We start from the raw sequence: 17,277 nt of genomic DNA on the forward strand, positions 1-17,277 counted from the left end.
AAATTTTTAAAAAATTACAGCAACATCAACACATATCTAAATTTAGAGATATATGTATACAAACAAAAGAAAATACAGCGAAAGGCTTATTATAACGGAGGTATCCGAATAATAGTGTTAAGGTCAAATATTGTGTCCTTATTCACAGAGCTGTCTACTTTCCAAAGGGTTGATATAAATTTTATGTACTTTGCTGTTACAAGAAAAATAAATAAATGTTGCAAATGCACACACATAAACACACACTGTTTACTTGGACAGATCCACCTGGCTCTTCTTACAAAATTGTTTTCCTCAGAAGTTGGCTAGGTCTGCAGGGTTAGCAAGAAGGGCTTTAAGCTGAGGTCAGGGCTGGCTCTGCTACAAACTGGCTGTGGAGCAACCCTCCAAGCCCTAGTTTTCTCATTAGTGTGACCGTGAGAAAAGATTCCATGTGACAAGAGCACAGTGCAGGGTGCAGCTTTTATGAAGTGCTTGATAAAGGGTAGCAGTAGTCCAATGTTGCTAAAGAAAGATAACACAGACATTAGGTATGACTCACCTCATGCTGTTAATTTTTAAAAGATGGGTAAAAAGAATATTCATAAAAGTATCTGAAGGAATAAATGATAAACTGTTAAGAGGAGTTATCACTGATTATGGGGGTCCATTTGCTATACTGTTTGAACTCACTAAATCAAACAAACATCAGCAAGAGAAAATGCATCCCTCCTTCTTGGAGCAGCTTTTTCAGAATTTAACATATTTATGGGTATATATTCACTGCAGTTGAGCAAATTCTGGCATTTTGAGTGCATTCTGGCTGAAGGATCTCTCACAGGCTTCTAGTCAATATGAGCATTAAATGTAGTTTCACTTTAGTATGAGCTGTCTGATGACTGGCAGTGAACAATCCTCCACTTGGGGTGCACATTCCAACTGAACGTGACTGTTTGGTCCATTAGTAGAAGGCAACAGAGTAAGAAATAATGAGAGAAGCAGTATGTCCTCCTAATTAGGAGCACAGAGTCTTGAGACAGACAGATCCTAGCTGTGCGATTTATGTGTTATGTCTCATCTGCAAAACAGATGAATAAGGCTAATAGCATTGATCTCTACAGACTGTTGTGAGGATTACAGAGGTTGCACATGTTAAGCACAGAAGCTAGCACGTAAGTACCAGGCACTCGATAAACAGTAGTTATTATTAATAACTGTTACTGAAAGATAACACAACTGTCACTAGCTCAAATGCTTCCAATTTAAAAGCAAACTGCAGACCAAATTGGTCACGCAGAACGTGATAAAGAATGAACTAAGGTTGTTGTAAGGAGCAAATGAGATAGCATATGTGCAAATGTCTCCAGAGAGATCCAGCACAGAGCCAGCTCCCAGCAAACCTTAGCCCTGGCCTCCTTCTGAGAATGACTTTGATTTTGCAAAAAGCTGGAAGTCATGAGACACTGAATCTGGTGATCAAGGTTGGTTTTCAGGTTAGATAACATTGTTTTGGTTTGAAAGCCAGGTGTGACCTTAAAGCTAAGAAACCAATTTTCTCATGTGACTCACAAGCTGATTTTGAAAGAAACAGCAGGAACAGCGTGTACAGTGTCTCCTGGGGAGACATTTCAAAATGAAAACAGTTAAAATATGCAAGTTCTGGTGTACTGTGCTACGCATAAAATTTTGCATGGAATAGACAATGGTTTTCAAATATTTCTTAGTATCTGAATCGGATTTAAAATTATTACTAATAACATTTACTGTAAACTCAAATTATAAAAGCAGACAAGACTTTGGACAGTTTAATCACAATCTACATGTGGCCCAGCACCTTGAAGGGGTGGACAGGTGATGTTAATGAGTGAAGTGGTCAGGGGCTGGATAAAAACATGGTTGAGGGGAAGATTTAACCAAAAAAAACCCTCCAATACAAAAAATAGCTGAGTGTCTTCTCAGTTATAAATGGCCGCCGACAGGCAGCCTCAGTTCCAGGGGACAAGAAGGAGTGGTGAGGACTGTGGGGCTTTGGCCCAGGAGGCGCCCCCAGCAAGGGCTCCTGCTCTGCTGCACTGGCTGCCAGCACGGGGAGGCAGCCTTGGAATGGCTCAGGATTCGGATTTCCCAGAGAAGCCGGAAATTCCAGTTTTTATGTGACATCTTCTGATTTAAAAATTTCCACAAAATGAGATTTCTGAATTTTTATTTAGATTGTCTTTGGAGAATAATTTAAATGAGACTAGAATGTCACAGATAAAGAAAACTAAGTCATCAGCCTCCAAACACTCACCAGCCTCCATCTAAAGTTTTGAAGCCTCTAAGATGCCAAGTACAAGTGAAGTGTAAGTACAAGTGGTTTGTGCTTGCAGCTGCCTGCCTGATGTAGGCTGCTCAGAAAGGCAGAGGCCCTGTGTCAGGAGCTCACCGTGATGGCAGAATCGGCCTTGTCAACGGAAGAACTCAAATCCAATACGTCCAGGGTTGTAATCAATGCAGACAATCTCAGGGGGAACACAGAGGGTGGAGGCCCCAACCCTGTCCTGGGAACCGGGAAGCTTGACAAAGGGATGTGATCCCCACCTGAAGTGTGGCAGGAGCCCCCAGGCAAAGCAGGAGGGTGGAGCAGGGCGCTCCAGACACAGGAAAAGAGGTTTGCCCGGAAGGAGACCAGGGATGTGTGGCAGGGACCCTGAGAGGGTCTGGGGCTAGAACAGGGCACAGGGGTCACATGGAAAGGAACGGGAGCTGGGGACAGTGGAACAGGAAGAGGGGCGCACAGGGAGCAGCTGGTGAGCTCACCCTGGGGAGGGTGGTGGGCAGAGTGGCAGCTCCTCCATGAGGATCCTGGACTCAACAGGAACAGGGGCAAGTGTCCAGCAGAACCAAGTGACCTTGCAGATTTTGTAGGACAAAAAGACCTGGATATGATCAATTTCCTACGCATCAACCTACGACATATCAAAGTACAGAGCACGGGGCGGCAGCATTCTCCTGGGCAAACAGCCCGACTATGGCTGCAGGGGAGGCCGCCACCAGGGGGTGTCTCCCCATCCCCCTCCAGACAGTATTTATGACTAGTGCACCCTACTCCTGTTCTTGTTCCTGTACCCCCATTTCAGATCACCTTCAACACAGTGAAGTCTTGCAGAAACTTCAGGTACTGCAGGACTTGCAGCCCTGAAAAATAACAAACCACGCATGCATTTGTCATTCCAGCCAAGCCGTGTTAAGTGTGGTTCTCACACACCTTTCTATTTCCAGGGCCTCGCACAGTGCCTGGTTCATAGTCAGTTCTCAAAAATAAATAGGCATACAAATAATGACAAGCTTGAGTGAGGCTCAAGAGGGACAGTGTGTGTTAGGGTTGACTGAGCCACAGCCACTTACACCGTAACAGCACTTTTAGGAAGAAAGCACGCCTGCTTCTCCTGGCCCACAGCCCACGCCTGTGGTGGCAGCTTGTGTGCAAAGGGTACCTGGTCTCCCCGGGCAGGAAGGTGATCGGCATGGTCTCCGGGCAGCCCTGGCCAGGGTGCCAGCTGGCTTTGCAGGTGGAGCAGAATTCCATATGGCAAGCTTTGCACTGCACTGGCTGGGGGGTCTGCAGCCCCACGTCCTGGAGCTGACACACAGCCTGGCAGGTGGACGCCGGGCACCAAGTCCGACAGGGATCAAACAGCACCTCTGGTACAGTGAGACAAAATGGACAAATCAAACTTAAGCCAGAGGGTCATGCGGGCTTCAGAGGAAGGAGCCCCTCAGTGCACAGACAGGGAGGAACATGTCCAGGTAATACAGCCAGCACCACCAGCCCCAACCAAAGCACCGCCCAAGCCGCCCTTCCACCTCCACCTCCGCTGTAGCTCTTCCCAACTTCTCCCTTCATGCAACAGACCTCCAGACACCCAGGCGTCCCTCAGGAATGCTGCTCCTGCCCCTGGAATGCCCTTAGAGCTCTGGGTCAGCCCTGCTTGCCTCTGAGACTCAGCTCACAGCTCAAAGGCCTCCACATTCTGGAAAGCTTGGCCCACCTGCCTGTCGGGTTTCTCTGAGCTACGCACATGGTGCTAGCTCATCTGCCTCCCCTAGAGGACAGCTTTCTGAAGTTGGGCCCCTGATGGCCCTGTGTTGGGCACACAGCCAGCACCAGGAAAATGCTGTTAGATGATGGAAAGGAAGAGGGAAGGGAGATGGCTGGATTATTCTTCTAACCAAATGGTTCACCTGCCTAAGATGGCCTCCCCTTCTCAAATCCAAGCCATGAGTTAACTACGGAGTGAAACCAACCCTTCAAGGGCCAGATTTTCTCTCTGAATCACAGCACACATTTCTAAGAAGTCTAATTTAATGGAATTAGCCACGAAGTTTATTTCTAAAAACAGGACACCTTGACACATCTATTTCTTCACATCCTTGTCCAAAAACTGCATTTCTTTAAATTATTGGCTGCCCTTTGTAGGGAGACTGGTTGTTCATTTCATCTTCCCTCTTGTCCAGCATGATGACGAATTCTCGATGAGGGGCCACCCCAGGGAGCAGCAAGGCTCTGCCAGAAAGCTCTCTGAGGCCAGTGCAATGTGGGCTATTTCCAAATGCATTCTGGTAGGCCACTGGTTTCTAAGTTTTCAGCGGGGCTCTTCTTGGGAAGTAGTCGGGACAACTGAGTTTCAGAGATGACTTGAAAGGCGATGACAAGTCCTTGCAAATGTCTGGGCCCTATGACTAGCAGCCAGGCAGCTCCCGCTCACCTGCGTCACACATGGGATTCCTACTCACTGGAATCCACAACAGGCTGGCGCCGCACGTGGACCGGGACTTCACCTACATGCATTGCCACGGGACCAGCAGCAAGTTAATGACAAATCACCTGCTGGGTGTCCTGACGGTGCACACACATAAGTATGTGTAAGGCTCTGTGTGTTTACCATGTTCCCCAAATATGTGGGGAAGCCAGATTCAGCTCTCTAGAAACCATCTTGTGTAGGGTCTAGCTTTGAAATGATCTAGTCATCTAATCCAGGGGCTGGCAAACTTCCTCTGCAGAGGGTCGGATAGTCATCATCTAAGTCTGAGGACCATGTTGTTTCTGGGTTTCTGTCGCAACTACTGGGCTTTGCTGTTGCATAAAAGCAGACACAGAGACCTGGAAATGAATGTTCTAGCAAAACTTGACAGCAGCAGGCCACCGGCAGGACTGGATTTGGCCCACTAGCCATGGCTGGCTGACCCTTGATCTCATCTGGCTGCCCTCTGCCTTTTTTTTTAAGCATGAATTAATCAACAGCACAAAACTGTCAGAATGTTAGGGGTGGTAGAAGATTAAGAAGAACTTGATAATAACAAGGAACGCTGGAGGTCAGGAACAGGTGCTCTACTCTAATTATCTTCATTATAATAATCTAAAATCCCCAGGATGCTCCTCATACTGAATGAATGGACAAAATTAGCTCTTCTCTTACTTGTTGATAGTTTCCGTGTTTGCTTTTCTAAGAACGTTCCTAGCTGTCAGGTCTGACAAGATGGTTTTTTGAGAAAACGCAGTTGTTGTCTGTGGGTCACATGTGTGGGGGCAGATGCCTGGGGCTCCCCTGAGCTGACAGTCACAGCAAAGCAAGGAGGGGGTGCACACGCCGGCCTGGGGCACTGAGCACCACACTGAGCAGTGAGGAGGAAACGCCAAAGGCTGAAGGCAGCTGGCCTGGGTCATGCTCCCATCCCGTCCCCGCGATGCCTCCAACAACTCTCTGCCTGCCGTCTGTGAGTGCTGTGGGGTGAGCCCAGCTTTGTCCCTGATGAGATAGGAGGCCCGTGTCTGCCCAGCCCTGCGGGAGGGTGCAAGTGCTCTGTGCACTAAACAACACGCGGCGTGGGAAGAGAAATCCTCGCCCGCTCTTTGCTCTCCTCCCGGTATAGCTCTGGGGCTAGACCCAGAAGGGCAGTGTTGCCTGCTAGGGACCTTTCCATCCCACTGCTGTCCCCACCCCTCCTGTGCAGTGAGGAGCTTCTGACATCAGCAAGGAGCAGACATCCCAAAGCTGGGTCTCGGTCTTCATGCACGTGATTGTCATCATCGCGAAAGGCCCCCCGGGATAGCACGCAGGGGAGACCTGACTAAGGTTTCCATAGGAACGATTTAAATCTTATTAGTTTTGTCCTCACATAGCTGTGACACGGCACTGCCTGTCCTCACGTGGAGAGATTCCCTATGGAAAAGGTCAGGGACAAACGGCCACTCAGACTGCCGACTGCAAACGTCCTTCCTGTACTGCCAGGCAGGTCACACCCCGCGAACGTGGCCCCAGGCTCAGGCGTAGATGTCTATTAACATTCTGCACTATCCTCCCCAATCTACATACATGTGTGTATGAGACATATTTTCAAACAAAGCAAATAATATACTTTTTGGCACACTAGAGGAAACTCATGTTAACTCTTCTCTCCCAGAGGTGTATTCATGGCAGATTAATGAAGCAGGTCTCTAAGAACCCCCTGCTTAAAAATGCATAAGACTTTTTAAAAAGGTGGCTTTCCTTTTAAAACAGTTTCCTTTCAAAACAGTTTCCTTTCAGAAGTACATGACAGAGAACGATGCACCCAGCATCCCCTCTCATCCCTGCACTTACTACCCAGCCTGGCTGGGCTGGTGCCTGGTGCAGGGCTGGGATGGTAGGTTTGATCCTGCTGTGACATGGCAACATTTTCAGGAGTCGGGTCTAGTCAGGCCTCATTACAGGTGGATAACCCATCGTATTATTTAATCTCTCTGAGCTTTACTTTCTTTAAAAAAAAAAACAATACACGGTTGAGATTTGACGTCAGCATTCACTTGACCAGGCACTGGGCTGGCATGGGACGAAGGCATGAGGACCCACAGTCCTGTCTCTGGGAGGGCTGAGCCTCCAGATAGAGGCAGGTGCGCAGGAACGCCCTTAGCACAGTACCGCTGGGTCTCAGAGGGGTGCGCACGGGCGTCGAGTGTAGCATGGAGAGAGGGGTCCACGCAGCAAGAGGCATCCACACCCCCTCGCTCAAGAATCTGTCCCTACCCAGACTCTGGAGTGAGCCAGTTGTGAGGAGGTGTTCAGAATGAAAACTCAGCTTCCTGGCCCCCTTCCCTGGCTTCCTGCTTGCCCCAGAGCTCCAGAAGGGGAGACACTGATGCTAAAACCGAGGCTGTTATATCAGAGGAGACATTCTAAGACTAAGTGCAGACAGTGTGCGCAACATGACCTAACCATAGAAATTTCTGGTAACTCAATGTTTTCAGAAAATCATTGAACTGTCTCAGTTTTCTTCCAGGGCGTCCTCTACTTGACTAGATTTTAGAGCCATAGAGAAAGTCAAAATTTGCTTTCTGATCTTGTCTCCAAACTCTTTCAAGGTGCTGTCTATAATCCATAACTATATTTTAGCTCTGACATTCTAACGTTTTATCTAGACAGGTCTTTTATAGTATGAAGTCTGAATCCTTAAAAAAAAAAAAACTTTTAACATAATGTTAGCAAAATGCTTTAAAGGGAGAGGTTTGAGAGATTTTTTTTTTTAACGGAAGCCAAGTTGGCTTATGTTTATGCAAAAGGAAAAAAGATTTTCTGACTAAGCCAAAGTACTAAAGAAATAACAGTTAAAATTATTAGGTTGAAAAATGTACCCAGCTGCATTTTTAAATTAAATTCAATGTCATAGAAAGTTCACATTCTTGTAACGCAAACAACAGCCAGTTTCTGTCAAGATTCTCTCTGGAAAATATTCTCAGAAGAGCCTGAAAGTCTCAGAAATCCAAATTAATCAATTTTATTGCTCTACATACTGACTTTTGTACCAAATGGCATTATATTAAAGCTATAAACCGCCCCAAAGCAAATGATATATGACACTTTAATAAACACACTCTTGAAAACAAATGTCAATGCCATGAAAAATCCTGTTTGAGTTTTTTTTTTAAGTGGGCTACATATTTTTTTATTTTCTTTTATTTTATTATTTTTTTCTTTTTAGAGACAGGGTCTCAATATGTTGCCCAGGCTGGACTTGAACTCCTGAGTAGTTGAGACTATAGGTACATGCCACTGGGCCCAGCTATCTCTAGCATTTCTTTTAAAAAGCAAAAATATACAAACAACAGGTCTCTGCTTGCAGCTAAACTGGGAGTCTCTGGATATTGTCCTCTGGTCTCCTCTGCCGTCCACTCCCCATCTGGCCATGTTTTCATGTAAGCCCGTCCTCCAGGGCTGTGTCTCAGTGGTGAGACCCTGCTCAGGTCAAGAATCCGAGAATCAGTGCAGGGAGGGGGAGAGCAGATGCCAGCAATCCAAACTCAGAATCCGCCTGCAGGGTCCTCACAATGATGTTCTGCATATGGAGTGTCGCCTGCACACATCTGTCACTCTGCTCTTTAGCAGACGAGCCTGGGGCCCAGAATAGATATGAAAACAAAGCCAAAGAGAGTCCGCAGTCTCTTTACAGTTTCATTGTATGACCCCGGAGTATTTCAGAGAGCAGAGCTACAGACCTCTCCTGGACATTCCACATGGCTTAATGCTTTGCAATATTATTCTGAGAATCATGTTCTGCTTTGTGTGCACCTGCCACACTGCTCTCCCAGAGGCCCCCTGGGTCTGCATCAGGCCTGCTCCAGCCAGGAGGACTATTCAGGGCCCAGTGGAGGGCTCACGATGGAGGGTCATGGGATGTGGTCCCAAAGCACCCGCTATATTTAGAAATCAGGGCGAGTCAGTTAGCCTCTCTGGAGATCTGTTTATTAGATAATGACAAATTAGCTTTGCAGAGTTGTTGTGACACTTACTGGGATAAGGGACTTCATTATTCATTCAGCACCTACTATCTAGGCCTGTGTCCAGTGGTGAGTAAATGCAGACAGGACACCTACCATCGGACTGTTGTTAGGACAGGGGTTACTGTAATTTCTGCTATACCTACCCCCTCACGACTTCCCTCCATGACTCTGCATCTTTTAAATTCTGGGCCAGTCCAAGAGTCTAGCCCTCAAACTCAGCCTTAAGCTGGCTGAAATATAATACCTCACGAGAGCCATCATCTTTAAGCCTCTCCCAGGAGCTTCAATCCTTATAAACAAATTGTGTTCCATAAATTCTTCCTGATACCAAATAGATCACCAGACAAGGTCTTCAAACTGTGAGCTGTTCAGAGAATCCAGAATGTCAGTTTAATTTCAGAAGTTTAGTTTACATCAACTTTTTAACTCCTATCAAATGCTGTATAACCATATCTACCAAAAGAACTCCCCACAAAATTATCCACATTCATACATTACAGGAATCATAACTGGCAGATATACCAGGCACCTACCTCTTTCAAATTGTAGCTTTTTATATCTTTGCATAATTTCAGCTGCAACCATGCACTCAATCTAAGGAAAAAAAAATGCAAACAGGAATGATAACAAGCTGAGGGCTAGAATATAATGCAACGCACACCCAAACAAAACCCACGTTATTCTGACAAGTTCAGCAGTGCACGCCAGTGCACATCAAACAGCCCAGTCTGTTCAATTGCACATGCCTCGTTCTCCTGTAGGTGGCCCTGTTTAGGGCAGGCAGCATCTGGGCAGCTAATTGCGGTTTCTAATCCTTCTTTGATCAAGAGCTCAACATACTGTTTCAGGCACTGAAAGAAAAACAGAGAAGTGTCTATAAACATCTTTACCTCCTTAATGCTGAAGAAACCATGATGCATTAAAAAAAGGACCAGCCACACCGTTCCATTACAGTTGAATATTTTCACTGTGTAGCCCACAGCAACCAACACATTTGAGGTTTTGAGGTTTTATTCATTCAACAACTATTTATGGGGTACCCATTCTGTGCCAGGGACTGTATGCTCAATCACAAAGCTGAGGCTATGGGTTAGATCCCGGCACAAAACCTCAGCAAACACAAGAGCCAAGAATTCTAAAAGCAAGATGAAAGGAAGCAAGGGAGGCTGGGAGGTAATATTTCTGAAATGCCTATGAGATGCAGGCACTGCATTAAATATTTTATCTCCCAGTCTTTCACTGAAGCCTTAGAGCATTTTTACAAGAAAGGTATGATTGTTCCATTTTTCATATGTGAAAACTGAGTCAGCAAAGGAGGAAGTTGCCAACTTAGATAGTACCCAGAGCCTCGATGTGAACCCAAGCTTGGACAAAATGCCCATGACCTCCCTGCTGAGAACCCAACTGTATTTGGCATTCCTCACTCAGGGTGCCTCCCTTACCTGGCAATTACTCACTACCTGCCTTACCTACTTGGAGGCACTGCTTAAAGCCTGAAGCAAGCAAAACAAGAGGAAGTGAAGGACATGAAGTAGAGTTAATATAAAAGATTATGCGGTCTTCGCTCCTGCTTTACAAAGTCTACTAGTCTCAGAAATCTAGTGTTTCCCTGAAAAGCATATTATAAACAGCAATGAGAAGAAACAACACGGCCTTTGCCAGCTAGGCTCACTACCAAGAGAAACTAGATGTAGAGCTTCTATAAGAACTCAAAGAGCATAGAAAATGATGTAAAATCCTACAACGGCATCCCCCAATCAACTTCAATCACAGTCCCAGTATATTTAAAGTTCATATTAGCAATAATATATAATATTACAATACCATTATTAAAATATAATAGCAATTAATCAAGAAAAATTAATAAGCTATGTTTGCTAAGCTGATACCTCTCCGCAAAAATGTATAATCCATTTTATTACAAGAATGCATGATTATTACTAATGAATGGGTCTAAACGGAAATTCAACTGCAATTCCTTCTACCTCCATGTTTAGAGCAAGCCTGTTAATCTCTCTCTACCATCCTTATTTTCCTGATCTGCAATTTAGGGTGGTTTAACCTACCTCACAGTGGAGTTTTAAGAATCTTAGGCAAGGGAAAAAGTTTAGAAGAATACACAGAAAAGAGTATATGCTTGATATATAAAGAGTAATTTGATCTAAACTGGTAATTCTCCCCATCCTAGCAAAATAGAATATTTCATTCATTGAAGACTCCAGATTGCAATTTCTTTAAAAAATAAAAATCAAGGCGATCCTCAGAAAGAGCCACTTCCCAAAGCTTTTCTCAAGAGCTATAACTTCAAGTGCAAATTACAATGTTGGTGGCTCCACACTGAACCCTGTGTTCCAGCCTGTGTACTTTTGATCTGCCTGGGCTCTGATGATTGCAGTGGCCCTGAACTTAGGTTTTCACAGATCATCTACATTTTGCCAACCTAAGGTTTATGAAGACAGTTCCCAGAGTAGTGAGTATGGACGAGCCCAGGCTTGGAGTTCTACGTGAGACTCCAGATGGCAGAATTTTCAGAGATAAATTCATTAAAACCAATGCAAAGACTTCTTTCAGAACAAGGGAGAGGCAGATGATGAGCAAGAGAGGAGTCACACCCAGCCTCCAGCAGGGCTGCAGCCTGGTTCTGGGAAGCATCTGCTGACGTGTTAAGTGGCAGTGGCGCTGTGGACTACTAGAGTGGTGAACCATTGTAACAATGAGCTGAACAGTTGGCAGATCAGTGGAACTTTCTGTTTATGATTGGGTGCCACATGACAAGGGAGAAAGATTGTAGGCTTCAGAGCCAGACAGGCTCAACCAATCCTTGTCCCTCAAATCAGAGTTTGAGCAACAGCTCCCTTGACAATAAAATCAGAATGCCCATCTCCCTGCACTTGACGATAAAACCAGAAGGCCCATCTTCCTGCGCTTTTGTGACAGTAATCTATGAAAGCACCTGGCATAATTCCTGGTAGACAGCACCAGCTAAGTAAATAGTGGCTGTTGTCTCTTTTTTGTCTACTTATGTAATTTGTCTCTTACAGTTATAGGTATTTAAAAATCCCAAAACCTTAGCAACAAGATCATTATTTTACATTCTATTACGAAGTTTGTCTAAATGGGGTCTCTGGAGGATACTGGGACGCCTTAAACAATATACAATGCTGAAGACTCTCAGAATATTATGCAGATCAGTATATAATGATAGAACATGACGCTTCCTAAGAAGCAAAATACAACAATTAAAACTGGCGTGAAGCATACAGCCGTATGCAACAAGTAGTGAGTCATGTCTGGGTTTCAAAGCTACCCAAGAGAGAACATCATGTGTCATCAGGATGCAGCTATCTGTACAATCTGCAAAAGGATTATGTTCTGGGAATATCAATTTGTTCACTATATAAAGAGAGATGAGGTTCCAAGCGCCCGACCTTGCATCCATCAAAAACAAGCGCAGCTTTCTTCCAGATATAAAGTGGGTCATGACTCACAAGCTATGGTTTTCATTCTAATTGCAAAAAGATGTCTTGAAATGAGCACAAAAATAGGTAAACAGAGAAACTTCTGTAAAATACACAGCCTAAAAGCAGATACTGACACATTTTCCTACTATTGTACTCATTATAGATATCAGTAGTCAAAAGCTTTCTAAGTCCTAGATTCTATGTGAATCGCATTACCTATGTTAGCTCACTAAACATGCACAAAAGTCATATGGCGTGTAACCACGCTCACATGACAGATGAGAAAACCAAGGCTCAGAGACATTAACCACAGCTCAATAGAAGCACTAGGACTCAAACCCACATGTGGCTGATTCCAAGGCTGGTGAGGTTTTATGTTTGTCTGTTTTAAATTTTTTGCATACTTACTCCTCAATTGAAAACTTCTACATGAGCCAGTTTAGAGATCTAGCATACAACATGAGGACTAACTTTAATACAATTGTATCACATCAGGGATTGTCACTAAGTGAGTAGACTTTAGGTGCTCATCACTGTAAAAAGCAACTATGTGAGATGATGAATATGCTGAGCTGCTTCACTATATGACCATTTTATTATCTATATGTATCCCATAATACTAGGCTGTAAACCTCAAATATATACAATAAAATTTATTTTCTTTAAAAAAGAATTCTTTCAAAAGCAATCATTCAATACGTATTCTCTGTTTACCCCATAAACTTTTTTTGTAGAACAAGGAATTGTACGTACTTTAAGGGGGCACAGTGTCAGTCAACCCCAAGAACCTCTCCTTTGTATGTTCATGTTCATGCTGCTGCAAATGCAATGATCCATTTGCAATGCTGCAAATGCTATCAAGACCCGCACAGCCCAGTGTAGGGGAAAGAGGCGTGCACAGATCATCATCACAGTGCACTGTGCTCCGTGCTCTCATGGGGCCACTTCAAGGGGGCAGGGAGGCTCTAACGGGCCACTACAGGGGTAGAGAGGAGGGGTCCCACCTGGGTGGGATCAGGGAAGGCTTCCCAGAGAGGAAAAGTTGGCCAGAGGGTCAAAGGCATCAGCCACACAGAGGGACGAAAGGGCGGTAAGCCACAGAATGTTCCAGGAATTTCATTTTCCACTTTGGTTTCCAACTCTTTGAAACCTGATGACGAGACAGCACTGCTGATTTGCTAATATACCTCCGGTGCGTCAGAAGTTTCCTGCCAAGGACAAGCAGCCACAGAGAAATATCTGCCTCGCCTAAAACTACAGCAAGTCTGATTTTTGTCTGCTTTTTCACACGAAGGCCTGCTGGCTACTGATCACCCTAAAAGCAGGAGAAAATGCCCAGAAACTGTGCTCAAAGGTGCTTATCTGGGATTCATGATTTATTAACACAAGCATTACATGCAGGCAGGTCCAAATTGAAGCAGCAAGAGCCCCATGAACAGTGGCTGGGAGCAAAGACCCTGGAATCACACACAAGACTGCCTTGAAATTGTAGCTCATCCACTTAGCAGACATGTGGTTCTAGCATGGACCTTTGTCTCCCAGTGTCTCCACTTCCTAATACTGTGGGATAAGCTTGGCAGATAGAAGGACAATCACTCCACAGCTCCAGCGCCCTGGAGACAGTGGTGCTCCGGAATATTGCTCACACACTCCGCAAGGGTTTCTCTCAGCCTTTCTAGAGCCATCAATAATCCATGGTCTGTTTATGTTTCTCCTCTAGTAGATGGTGAATTCTTTGAAAGCAAAAACTATTAATTATTTATCTTTCTATTCCCCATACCTAACAGAGTGCTGGCAAATAGTGAGGGATGAATCAAAGCCATGCAGACAGAGGGTGAATGGAAGGACACAAAGATGAGTAGAACACACACAGAGTAGCCAGACACCTGGCAACAGGCATTCCTCTGAGCCCCAGCAGGAGGGCTGGAGCCCTGAAACAGAGGTGTGCTAGCTACACACCACCACCACAGGGCCATACAAGCCGGGTCCTCAGCACAGGCTGGAGGGCTGTGGTTCAGGAGGCTGGAGGCACCACCCCCTGCACAGCCTTCCCTTCTGAGGACAGCCTCACAGGAATCCCCCTGGCAACTCTCACTCGGTGGCCCTGGGAACCTGAAGCAAACTGCCCGGCAAGCTGCACAGTACGTGTTCTGGCAAGGATCACTTTCCTCAAGGATGTAGGACAGTGACTTCGCTCTCAAGCTGAAGAGTTCAAATTATAAAGTTTGCTTTTATAAAGTTCTTGAAAAAAAAACAAAAAAAAGCCCCAGACTTTATGCGTAAAACAAATGCTCTCATCTATATGAGTTCTTGCTTCTGTCGAGCCTTTAGACCCGCCGTCTCCTGTGCTCTCACCACAGCCTTGGGTGGTGCGCAGGAGGCAGGCAGGCTCACAATCAGCTGCTTCAGGTCACGACTGGCGTGCTGCTCCCCTGCGTTACCTTTTTCCTAAGGTATCTAAGACTAAGTCCCTCCAGCTACAGAACAAGATGATCCTGCTTTGCAGGTGGCATCCTTGCTGGAAGGGTGGATTTTGCCCTATATAAAGTAAGGCCCCGGCAAATACTAGTTCTTCTTACCCCTTCAGTATCCTCCACCTCCCTAACCTCATTCTGCCTGTGCATAATTGCCATCCTCAGAGTCTTCCAGCCCGCATGCTGTGTATGGGCCCCCTGTCGCCCACGTGGAGGGTGAGTGCACACCTCATCTCTGCAGTGTAGATAAGGCCGGGGGTAATGCCTCTGTGGCCCTGTGCGGCCCTCACACGGTGGCCGGTGACTGTAGATGCTCAGTGAAGATGTGGAAGGAATGATTTTGTGTTAAACGCTCTCTTTCAAGAACTCCAGGTGGGAAGTTAGCAGCAGCAAGCCTGTCACTTATCTGGGATTTTCAAGTCCATTCAGCAGCTAGCACTGAGCACCTGCTTTAGTGGGAAGGCATGCAGGGACCTGGGGTGCAGGCCAGGAGGATGCCCAGAGCCCTGGCTCCCTGGCCATTCAGAGCTCTCAGGAGCAAGGCATGACAGCAGGACTGGATGCGGAGGCTGTTTATTCCATCTCCTTATACGAGGAAGAGACCGCTCCTTCCAGTATTGAGTTTGTCCAAGACAAACAGCAGTCAGGAGAAAGGGAAGCAGGCTCCACCAGAAGGGGTGTGCTCAGGAACAGCATCTGGCCTGGGGGGACAGAGAGGCATGGGGTGCGGTGGGCTGGGAGGCAGCAGCAGTGCTGAGCGGAGCGGCAGGGCTCACTCCTGCAGGCAGTGGAGAGTGCACCGTGTCGGGAGGGGGCCTGTGTCATCCACGGCTGCTTTATAAGAACCCACTCGGGGCACGGAGGCCAGTGTGACCGGTCAGGCCTGCGGTTCTCAGTCAGGGCACTGTGTCAGCAGGGCTTCGGGGAAGTGTGTGTGAGGGGACAGCTGGAGGGTAAGGGACTGGGCACAACCTGCAGCCGGGCCTGCAGCTACGCCGCAGTCTACAAAAGCCACCAGAAGCTGGATGTTCCCGAGGAGGCCTGCACATGTGACAACGCACCGGCTGCCAAAAAGGAGGAAGGCCGCTCTTTGTTCTCACAGTTGCCTGTCCTGAGGTCTGGGCGGCAGCCAAACAGGCAGTGATAGGATCTGAAGACTGAGCCCGGGGAGCCAGAGGCAGGGTGACACGGGGGTGACCGCCAGGAAGATCTGGCTCTCTAGGGACGCCACTGGGCTTTTCCTCCCCCTCGTCAACCACACGGGGAAGACACTGACGTGGAGGCTGTGCTTTCCACTATCTCACAGGGACTAGTGAACTGTTCAGCTGCCTTCCCCTCACCTCTGGAGGCAGTGCTGGGCTGGCGGAGAGGGAAGACCTCCGAGACAATGCATGTTCCCTCCTTAGCAAGGGGCTCGCTCCTGCAGCCTCAGCTTTCAAACAAGCTGCAAGAGAAGCGGTGGTGTGGGCAGCGCGACCCGTTTGTTCTATCTGTTCAATATGACAACCCAGCTTCACAGAGGAGCAAAAATGCATATTTCACCCAGCCACGGCTTCATCACGAAGACCTCCCAGTGGAACAGAACAGAGGCACTGTGGTAGCAGGCTGTGTGCACAAACAGCACCAACATCAGAGGCAGGAACAGGCAGGGACTCGGCCTGTCACTTCAACAAATATATATGTACCCTACACCAAGGCTGTCACATTGGGTGAAAGGCATATCATGGCTTGGCAAGTGTACTATGTTGAGGGTGGTTAAAAGTTGAGAAAGGATGATCCCTGGGTCAGACTCTTACTGGAGGTGAAATGAGTGTGTCTGTGAAATCGAGTGTGTGCGAATTTAAGACCTGGACGGAAGGGGACACGTGCACAGACACGCTTGAGAGGCCAAGTGTGAGACAATGTGAGTAGGCGTGCAACTGCTCAGAATGCGTAACAGCAGAGGGTTAAGTGGTAATCGTGTGACACTTTCTTAATTCAGCCTCTGTTGGGAAGATCTGAATTTTCCAGACAGCTGAAGATCATTCCATCCCATCATGAAACCAAAAGTTTTATTTGTTTTCTCTTTACCCATTGTATAAGAAAGGGCTGGGGAGACTGACAGGGATCCTGCAGATATTGGGGCAGGGTTGAGGACGCTACCTGCTGTCGGTCCTAGACAGGCCTCCTGGAAGAAAGCACTGAGGAGGGTTTTGGGGTGGAGAGTCAAATCCACAAAATGGGGAGAGGAAGTAGATCCCAAGGATCCTTGCCAGGTAGGAAGGGGCAGGGTTCTGAGGGGGTGGGAAGGCACTCTCTGACCTTAACTAGGGCAGGGTGTACAAAGGCTTCCAGAGTGGCCCGTCATCCCTTGGCTCACTTTCTGAGCAAAGCCACTACCAGGAATCGGCATTTTCTCATGGACCCTTAATAGACATCAAATTTCTAGTGCAGAGACAGCCTACTTCAAGGTATAGGCCCATGCTTGTCACCAGGACCTGTGTTTTGGGAAGGGACACCCACCTCCTCAATGTCAGAGGGTGGGAGAAGGTAAGGAGCCCCACTTAAATAGACTAAGTGTCTATTT

The 17,277-nt window shown here is 46.7% G+C and overlaps 1 protein-coding gene across 5 annotated transcripts in view; it reads right to left on the reverse strand.

Moving 5' to 3' along the window:
- The window catches only part of RNF144A (ring finger protein 144A), a 127,091-nt gene that overhangs the window by 21,322 nt on the left and 88,492 nt on the right, over positions 1-17,277 (reverse strand). For all 5 annotated transcript variants that reach the window (XM_024242356.3, XM_054548424.2, XM_024242358.3 and 2 more), the window contains 3 exons: positions 9,523-9,627; positions 9,310-9,370; positions 3,456-3,663 (listed from right to left, as the gene is read on the reverse strand). In XM_024242356.3, coding sequence (XP_024098124.2) covers positions 3,456-3,663; positions 9,310-9,370; positions 9,523-9,627 — 374 coding nt within the window. The remainder of the gene's footprint in view (positions 1-3,455; positions 3,664-9,309; positions 9,371-9,522; positions 9,628-17,277) is intronic.

The sequence above is a fragment of the Pongo abelii genome, chromosome 12 (assembly GCF_028885655.2).
Source record: "Pongo abelii isolate AG06213 chromosome 12, NHGRI_mPonAbe1-v2.0_pri, whole genome shotgun sequence".
NCBI classification, from domain to species: domain Eukaryota; kingdom Metazoa; phylum Chordata; class Mammalia; order Primates; family Hominidae; genus Pongo; species Pongo abelii.